At 49.1% G+C, this 9996-nt stretch overlaps 1 protein-coding gene across 2 annotated transcripts in view; it reads left to right on the forward strand.

The window, feature by feature from the left end:
- LOC128880439 (homeobox protein Nkx-2.4) overlaps positions 1–6185 on the forward strand; it is a 42679-nt gene extending 36494 nt beyond the window's left edge. For both annotated transcript variants that reach the window (XM_054130534.1, XM_054130535.1), the window contains one exon: positions 1805–6185. In XM_054130534.1, coding sequence (XP_053986509.1) covers positions 1805–2146 — 342 coding nt within the window. In that variant the 3' untranslated portion in view covers positions 2147–6185. The remainder of the gene's footprint in view (positions 1–1804) is intronic.
- Positions 6186–9996: the final 3811 nt, after the last annotated feature.

Here is a 9996-nt window from a genome sequence, read left to right on the forward strand (position 1 = left end):
CGTGCTTAGGAACGGAGTAGCACCGTGTATATTGAGCGGCGACCACCGACGCATAATGAGGCTCAATGTTGCCGTGATTGGATTCTCGGGAAACATATTTACGCAGAGCTTTCCCCTACGCCGAGAGACGCGAGACGAACAGATTATACGTAGATATATACTCTTTCCTTGGAAGAGAAAATTGTTGCCGACAGTTTTTTCGAGACGAGTCAGTGCATCGGTGTGCTTATAGTCAGTTATATAGATATTCACACCATCTGTTTTTATTACAAGAATTCTATCGTAAGAAATGTTTATAATGAAAAATTCATTGGGAAACATCAAACTTGTTTTATTTACATTTTTACATTTTTACATTTTACATTTTACATTTTCTTTATTTATATTTTCTTATATTTATGGCACCGACTGCATACCGAAGCTACCACGACCAGTTCTTACATAGAATCGTTTCATGCGTCATTCGATTTAGTATCGCGACAAATATTTTTGCGTTCGTCTGAAAAAGTGTCCGCAAGACCAACAACCACGAATAAAATTTCCTCGAGTCGAAGGATTTCGCAACGAATTTCTTTACAAGCCTACTGCCAACGTTACGATGTTAAAAAAATACCAAAACGCGTCCTACGCGATGGATCAAGATGGGAGTCCGATTCTTTTGCAAAGCAGACGAGAAAGCGAGCAGCATCGGGCTAGTTTCTCGTCGAGGCGTTATTTCGAAGCGCGATTATATTATTAAAGCGTCGCTGGCGCGGCGATCGAAGAGGAATGTCGTGTACCGAATGTTGATACAGCTGAGTGGTCGTCCCGGCAGGTACTCCGTCCGCTTGCTTCGGCTTCTGTTTGGCATGCCGTGGGGTCTCTACGCGGACGAGTCCCTAGAAGAAAGAGAGACGGAGCTGGCCGTGGAAGGGAACGGTCCGTGTTGACGCGACCGACAGAGGGACCTGGTCCACGGTAGCTGGTACTGTTTATTCGTAATGAGAGTCCCCGTCAGTTAGAGAGGCCAAGACTGGTGCGCCTGATCGCGAGGTATCGCGCGGGTTAAGTACCCGTTGCATGCCAGGGCCGCGTGTTTGCTCGGAACACAGAAGCCCGCCTGGCGAACCACCGGGTCGTCCCACGTCTTCCAGACCGACCCGGTACAACGCGCGCACGGGTCCTGGGTTTACATACTCGAACCGGGTAGACTAGGCCACCGAGGAGACGATGATGTCAGCCTTCAGCGAAAGTTCCCGTCCCGGGAGGAATTGGAAAACTTGCTTGCGGTGACGCAACCTTTAGAGACGTTAGAGATGTCGGAGACGCGGGTTTCGAGTGCCGGCTCTAACGATACGACGGGTTTTTCGTTGCGAGGTATACTTGTTCAGGGGTAAAGTGGGAGTAACTTTCTTTTTGATCTTGTGGCGGGCTACCGGGGTCGGGAAAGAAGGAGTCCACGATATACAGAAAATTTTGATAATGGCGAACCCGGAGGAGATGAATTTAATCTGTCGGAATTGTCTTTGTTAAACCCGCGCGGCCGTAACTTTCCTTTGCATTTTAAGTATAGTCGCTTCGATTGGTGATGCGAGGCAGTTGTCTAAACAGGAGTTGACCCTTTTGAACATTTTTCCAAAGAAGGAAACGAGACCATTTATGGCCGAAACTAGGAGAGTACACTCCAATTTCCATCCCTAACCAACCCATCCCAAAGCACAGCTCTCGCAAAAATCTTTCGAACCTCGAACACAGCATCGCGTCTCTGAAATCCACCCCTGAAACCAAGCATCCCCAACTGACCACTGGCCCGTTTCTGTTTCAGAGCGTGAGTTCGCCGCGTCGAGTGGCGGTGCCGGTGCTGGTGAAGGACGGCAAGCCTTGCGGAAGCGGCGGCGGTGGCGGGAACGAAGGTAGCCGCGGAGGTCCTAGCGCGGCGTTGGCGAGTCCTGCCCCGCACATGACGGCGGCGTCGAGCCCTCACGGGTCCCATCACGCCGCCTCCTCGGTGTCCCATCACTCCGTGGTCGGCGTGAGCCACGTGATGACGTCCAGCCAGAGCCTCCAGCACTGCTCGTACACGAGGACAGGGGCGCAGCAGAGCATGCAGCAGCAACAGCAGCCGCAGTGCGGCGCGTACCTGCCGTTCCAAGGTCGGGCCTGGTAGTACATGCCATCGACGGTGGGGACGAACCCCTCCGTCGCTGGTCCAGCTGCCTGGTACCCCATAGAGGACAGCCCCTAGAAAGAGTACCGCGAACGGACTCCGCTAGGAGCAACGGAGGAGTAACGGAGCCCACTGTCCTTTCGACGGAGGAACGCGGGTGTGCTCGACGTCCGCACCGCTGGAGACCGTCCCTCCTCGGCGACGAACTGTAGTGGACGATTACGGTGTGAATTGTACCCCCCATAGAGGGGGCGCGGAACCTCGAGGAGAGGAATTATCCTCGAGAGGAGAACGAGGAATCGCTAGAAGGCGATAGGGACATCCGTTAGAGTCTCGAGGGCCCTGCGCGGACTTGGTGCGCGTTAGACCGCGGGACGGTTACTCGAGGACAGTGATTATAGCGCGCGAGTCTCTCGCGTGGATTCGAATCGCTTCGGGCATCGGTCGAACGCGATCGCCTCTGTGTAAAGTACTTATATCGTTCGAGCCGGTCCCTTCGAGAAGGGACGCGACTTTTAGGTGTTCGATGCCAACCGAGGATTTATTAATACACCGCGAGAGGTGCCTCGAGCTTCTTCAGGCTTCGATTCTTGCTAGGGGCGATTCGAATCTCGCGATCGGAGATACATCACCTTAAAAGGTGATCGAAACCTTTGTATACGGCGTGTAAGACTCGTTTGCAACGAAACGAATAATCCATCGCTATAGTAAAGTCTCCATAACTACGCAAGCTCGGGACCGACCTAGTGCAGTTATCGCAGAGTTCGTGTATTCTCCGATGTTTGCCGACGAGCTTCGAACGTAGAGAAGGACAGCGAATAAAGAAGAGGACGTAGCGAAAATGCAGAGCATGTCGAACTCTACGATCTTCCAAGAGGTATACCCCACAGCGGTGGGGCTTGTTTCTGCGCATTTATCGTAGACAGATTTGTGGAGTTACGGAGACATTACTGTATAGTTCGTCGTTCGCGACGCTTCGTTTCCGACGCCAGCCAGGAGTCGTCCGGGCTCCCTGATTCGTCGTGACTCTCGCTGGTTCGCGTGGCGGCGATCGATCGCGAGTTTGCGAACCTTGAGCGCGAATGCAAGGGACGATTCTCGATAGGATAAGCTAGACTCGGAGGCTGCACGACTCGAAAGCGAGGAGATCGGAGTTCTTAATTCTTCAGGAAGCGACCGAGTCGATTCCGAGATATCCTCGGGTCAAACTCAGATATCCTGCCTTTAAATACCTATCAAAGATAGATCCTAGGATCTCTTTGGATCTCGAGATATTTTCAGAGCAAGGCAGCCTCTATCTAAAAATCAAAAGAAAGATTATTATTCTAGGATTCTAGGATCTTTCTTGACCCCAAAATATCTTCAGATCAAGCTGAGATATCCTACCTTTATTAACGTATCAAACATCGTTCTAGGATCTCTCTCGATCCTAAGATATTCTCTGGTCGAGCTCAGGTATCTTTCTTCCAGAGATCTATCGAAGATCATTCCTAGGATCTCCAAGATCTCAGCTCGCGTCCTCCTCGAAGAATTAAGGGCACCTCTCCGCGAGCTAATCGGTAACAAAATGGAGCGATAGAGCTCGCTACGCGTACACAGATTCTCTGTGCTGGGAACTGGCGTGGGTGGAGGTGCAACGAAACGTCAAAGCGGATTGCAGGCGCGCGAATAATCTGTCCGCGCCACTCGAAACGCGCCGATTTCAATTGCGAGAAACCGTACACCGGCGTGTTCGATCGCGTGACTCGGTTTCACCAAAAGCGTCACCCGATCCTGAGCGACAGTGTTGCGAGCCGCTGCAACAATGCCTTCCGTCGAGGACTATCACCCTCTGGGATTTGAATTTTAGGCGAACCGGGGAACCTGTTGGCGTTTACGTCCGTCGGGGGCTAACATGGACCGTACGTGATTCGATTCGAGAAACGGGGAGATAGAAATCAGAGAAGCTAAGGATCTCGTAGGATATTGACTTCTAGGATCTTGAATTCTAGGATACTAAATACTAGGATCTTGACTCCTTGAACTTTGACTTGTAGAGTCTTGACTTCTAGGCTCCTAATTCCGGGATCTTGACTTCTAGAATTTTCACTCCTAAAAGTTTCGAATCCTAGAGTTTTGACTTCTAGAGTCTTGACTCCTACGGTCTTGACTCCTACAGTCTTGACTTCTAGCCTCCTAACTCCAGGATCTTGACTTCTAGAATTTTGACTCCTAAAAGTTTCGAATCCTAGAGTTTTGACTTCTAGAGTCTTGACTCCTACGGTCTTGACTCCTAGAGTCTTGACTTCTAGCCTCCTAATTCCAGGATCTTGACTTCTAGAATTTTCACTCCTAAAAGTTTCGAATCCTAGAGTTTTGACTTCTAGAGTCTCGACTCCTACGGTCTTGACTCCTAGAGTCTTGACTTCTAGCCTCCTAACTCCCAAGATCTTGACTCCTAGAATCTTGACTCCTACAGTCTTGCCACCTAGACTCCTAGCTCCTAGAATAGGAATGCCACAACCATTTTGAAATCTGACTCGGAATAGATTCTCCAACCCTGATCGATCGAGGCACTTAAGGATAGAGAAGGGTATCCTCTATAATTACGAACGTCGAGATTAAAGTATTCCCCACCGAGTTTGGTGGTTCATCCTCGTTAGTGGAACTTCCAGGGGTCAGGTCCTCGTTACGTGTTCCGGAAACTCGATGGAAGAAACGCGAGTTTAGACTGCTCGGAGTTAGCCCCCGATTGGTTACGCGATTTAAAACCCTGGATCGTCCAGCCATGTTAATGCTCGATGCTTGCGCGATGCTTGGGCGACTTTCGATACCCTAACGCCGAAATATTCTCGAGCATCGGCTTGGACTAATCATTCAGAGAGCTAGTCCAAGGAAACTGCCTGCGAGCAGATACTCGGGATTTGTCTCAGTACAGGTGGAGTACCGTGATAATGGTTCTTTTGAATCAGAGGAAGTAGAGGAGCTTTATTATCTAGTTGATGAGTAAGTTTATTAGGACAGAAATTAAAATAAAGTTTCTTCAAGGGTCGAGTGAGACTCTAACAAGATTAATTGCGAAATACCAGGGGCTATTTGACCCCTGAAGAAGCTACCCAAAGGATGTTCAAAACGGCTTCAAGCCTCAGTTAATATCAATTACAGGGACTTGTCATGTGTATTTTGCTTTCGATCTTGGTACAACTCAAATCTATCGTTGAGCTTCCTTTACTCGTTGATCTAGTCAATCGTACTATGCTTTTAACCGACCTCGAAAAGGAGGAGGTTACTCGATTCGACATGTATATTTCATTTTTTCTGACGAAGATAGAGGCCTCTGGTCGGACCCCATTCTCAGGATACTCCACACGTGTTAATTTATCGAAGGCCTTAACTCTGCGCACACCCAAGTGTTCCATCTGTGCCTGCAAGAACTGCCATATATATATCGGACCACACGAACAGCCACGAGCAGACGATAACTGCGACTTTGCGCATTCGGTGGAAGAACCAACGGGGAATACTAGGGAAGCCTAGGTCGCAAGTACTGCTACTCGACGTGCACTATCCAAAGTTGATTTTGATTTCTGGAATTTTTACTTTTAGGATCCTGAGTCACAGGATTTTCATTCTTGGGATTCTGAGTCTTGGGATCTTGACTCTTAGGATCTTGATACGCAGAGTCTTGATCTCTAGGCTTCTAAATTCCAGGATTTTTACTTCTAGGCCCCTAAATTCTAGGATCTTGACTTCTAGAGTTTTGATTTCTAGAGTTTTGATTTCTAGAGTTTTGAATTCTGGAGTTTTGACTTCTAGAGTCTTGACTCAAAGGATCTTGACTCCTAGAGTTTTGATTCCTAGGCTCCTAACTCTTAGGATTTTCATTCCTAGGATCTTGACTCCTGGAATCTTGACTCCTAGAATCTTGACTCCTAGAATCTTGACTTCTAGAATCTTGACTTCTAGAGTCTTGATTCCTAGGCTCCTAACTTCTAGGATCTTGACTCCTAGAATCTTGACTTCTAGAGTCTTGATTCCTAGGCTCCTAACTTCTAGGATCTTGACTCCTAGAATCTTGACTCCTAGAATCTTGACTCCTAGAATCTTGACTCCTAGAATCTTGACTTCTAAAATCTTGACTTGTAAAATCTTGACTTCTAGAATCTTGACTCCTAGGCTCCTAACTTCTAGGTTTTTGACTTTGGATCTTGATTCCCAGAGTCTCGACACCTAGAGTCTTGACTCCTAGGCTTCTAACTTCTAGGTCCCCAACTTCTACAATCTTGACTCCTAGAGTCTTAACTCTCAGCACCGCCCCCCCCCCCCAAATATCTCAACTCTCACCTTCCACCAAACCTCCCCATCGTCTCCACGTCCCCCCTCCCAAAACAATCCCCCCGGGAAGCTCACCTGTACCCTTTCCACCGAGCGCACAAAGACCCATTCGACCTAGCTCGCGGCTCCCGCCATCCGTTCCGACAGTACCCTACGAAGATCGTTTCCATCGTCTCGTCCTTATCCTTCGTCGATTTCGCCGACAACGACGTCTGGCCAGATTCTTGCAGCGGGCCAGGATATCTGTGCCGCGCGAGCCAGCGCGAGGGAGTCGACCAATCAGCCGTCGAGGCGAAACCACGAGCCAGCCAGCGTTTCCCTGGAAGCGGTGCCGCGATTTCACCGGCTAGAAACGAGGGGAAGCGAAAGAGAAGGCGGCGTGACTTCGCCGTCACGGCAGCGAAACAGTCGAAACGGATTAATCGACCGCCGCCAGCCGGTTTCGTTCCATTGAACCTAGCATCGCGCGCAGGGCGTTTCCGCGCGGAATCGTGTCGCGTTTCAAGCGGACGCGAGTCGAGCCACGCGTGTGTGTACATAGTCGGAGGAGCGGTGTATATTACGGGCGTCTCGCGGTTGGGGTTGCGTCGCGAGCTCTTGGAAATAAAAAAAGAAAAAAAAAACAGAAAGAGTAAAAAGGAAAAATCGTGACGCGGTTACCCGCTCGCTGGATAGAAGAAGAGGATCGATCGGGCGGCTCTTTCCGCGGTCGACGCGGCTAGAGGAAGAATGGGAGCCTCCCGCCTCCGCGGGAAACCGGAGAGAAAAGAGCGTTTTCTTTCTTCGTTTTTTTTTCTCTTCTTCTTCTTCTTCTTCTTATGTCTCTTCTTTTTTTTTAGCGCGCGTATCGCGCGCTGTGATAACGAGGTCACAGGTGCGAATCCGACGGTGTAAATAGAATGTGTTGCGGCGGTGGTCTATAGGCGTGCGCGCGCGAACGTCGCGGCCGAGCTACGTCGCGACGAGACGTGAACACGAGGAATTCTTCTCGGGCGCGTTCACGACCCGATGAAGCTTCGACGAGCCCGGGCGTTCGCATTCTACTGTAAACGAATTTAGCGAAAACGAAAAGAAAAAAACAAAAAAAACAAGCTCGAGCATTATCGACAATTAATGTAAAACACGAATTAAACACGGACACATGTACACGCACACACACACACATATACACAGGTATACAGGTACAAGCGTCAAGGTATAATCGATTGACGAATAGCGAGTAGCGTGTGACGGTGAGGAAAATTTAGAGATTATTACAAAGTTTTGTAAATAACGACAGAGATATTAATAAAACGATACTTATTCGAAAACGAAAGGTGCACGCAGCCAGTTCGAAGGCGTTCGACCGCGTACCCGTCTACCTTCCTGCGCAACGGGTCCCCCTTTTTCTCTCGTCGATCCTAAACTCCCCCTCCCCCTCCCCCAACGCTGGACAAAGGAATCGAACGCACCTGAATGGAACGGGAGATTGACGCCACGTCGAGTGCCCGAAATCGCTGATTGCGGGGTTTCGTCGGGTCATCAGGGCTGATGGCGCGATTGTCCGTCCCGTAACGGGAGGATCGTCTGTTTTCTCGACGCCTCTCCAACGCGAAACAATCGCGGGATGTAGCAGGGGAATCTTATTTCAGGGTTTCACCGACCATCTTCGGGTTCGTCGAGGCCAATTTTGTGTTACTGTTGTGTCGGTGAGCGTTAAGGGGACCAGAAAGTAATATTCGTTTCTTCGAATGTCGATACTTGTTCATCACTTATCGGCTGAGATTGTTGATAACGAGGACGATTTCGTAATTGATCGAAAATAAAAATATGTTATATAGTTATTTGTTATGAATTTAACGCGAAAGATGTTGCTTTCTGGTCCACCTAATATTTCGTGTAAATCAAGTATCAACACCGAACCTATCAATGACTGGTCGAATTACCTTATGCGTGGAGTTTTTATGTACAATATATAAAATTACATGCACTCGTTTCATGTTTCGTTGAATTTAGGAATCACTCGAAATATTAGCTTGTTCAGAAAGTTCGTGGGAATTTTTAAGAGAAATTCAAAGGCACGTTCGGATTTAAATATATATTTATTTAATTACATTGAATTATTGAATCAGAGATGTATACACGTTATTTCATTTTCGACCATTCAGATAAATTCAGACCTGTAACCTACCAAAAATCGACGTGGACTTTCCAGAGAAGACAGTATTTTTGCATGCAACCGAAGAATGCGTCTTCAAGACCAGTCGTAGCAAGTAGCTAATATATTCTCCGTTGCAACACCTCTGGTGCATCGTCGTCGATTTTTTGGAAAACCAGCACGAGGACTCCGGCCATCAACTATTTTGGATAATACCAGAGATGATACTTCGGATACCTTAGATGTTGAAATCGATCGAGCATCGATACTACCATTTTCAGAGCCATTCGAAGCATACATTAATAGACCTCTGCAATAGAAACGCGGTGGGCACCTCCTGTCGCCACTAGACCAGGCCTGCTCAGTGCTGTGGACCACTAGCAGGCCCAGGGTTCACAGACACAACCACCACAGAAAGTTTAAGACACGTCGTGGACTCCTTGACCCTTTCTTATAGGTCACTGGTACTCGTTACCACCAAGAAAGGGACCGGGAAATATTTCTAACTTTCTACGCTCATCCACAACAAACATGAACGAAGTCGGTTAAAAATGCCCAGAAAGTTCTGCTTTATAAAGCGTTAAGGAAACCAATTATTCCCCGTCACCGTCATAAGTCGCGTTCTGTCTCGCCTCGACCAAAGGTACCGGCCACCTGCCCCCGAATTAATTGTCTCTCCCTCGAATTAATTGTCCTCCCCCGACAGCAGAACGTTTCGGTCTCCATAGCGGGGCGTACTCGAACCTAAGAATGTTTCATTACATCTCTCTCGCTGTTTCTCGTGGTGCGTAACGAACGCTCCCCGAGGTGCCATGGAAACACCCTTCGGCGCGTGCCTCCTGGCCCGGTAGCTTCTCCGAACCCATCCGTGACCCCCGTGGAACGCGAACGCGATCCGCGATTATTAAGGTAAGCCGATCTCTTCTGGATAGGTGAAGGTTTGGTGCCCGGTCGCTGCAGGTAGAGCGAGCCGCCACCAGGGCGGATGTTATTGGATGATTTGCCGAGGGAGACTTAACCCCGATGGGGGAGGGGGGGAGAGGGAGGTTAGGATTCCAGCGATTTATCAAGAGCACCGTGACTAATTGCTGCCGGGAGGCGCAGGTACACACGCGTGCCGCGGGGGAATCGCGAGCAGACGGGTCGAAAGGGAAGGCCACGACGTCGGGGAAAAACTGTTTCCGACTTCTGCGCGGAAGTGAGATTAATGGAGGGCACGGGGGGAAGGGTGACTCCTGGCGATGGCTCGAAGGGAGATCGTGCGACGCAGGTTGCAGTTTTAAATGTTGGTGGAGAGTCTTGGCGTTTCCTAGCTTGTTGTGTCCTGGACACAGGATTCTGTAGGAGTCTAAACGAAAAAGTAAGGCACGGGGATTCGAAGCCACGATCCTCGGATCCA

Source organism: Hylaeus volcanicus, chromosome 7 (genome assembly GCF_026283585.1).
Source record: "Hylaeus volcanicus isolate JK05 chromosome 7, UHH_iyHylVolc1.0_haploid, whole genome shotgun sequence".
Taxonomy (NCBI): Eukaryota; Metazoa; Arthropoda; class Insecta; order Hymenoptera; family Colletidae; genus Hylaeus; species Hylaeus volcanicus.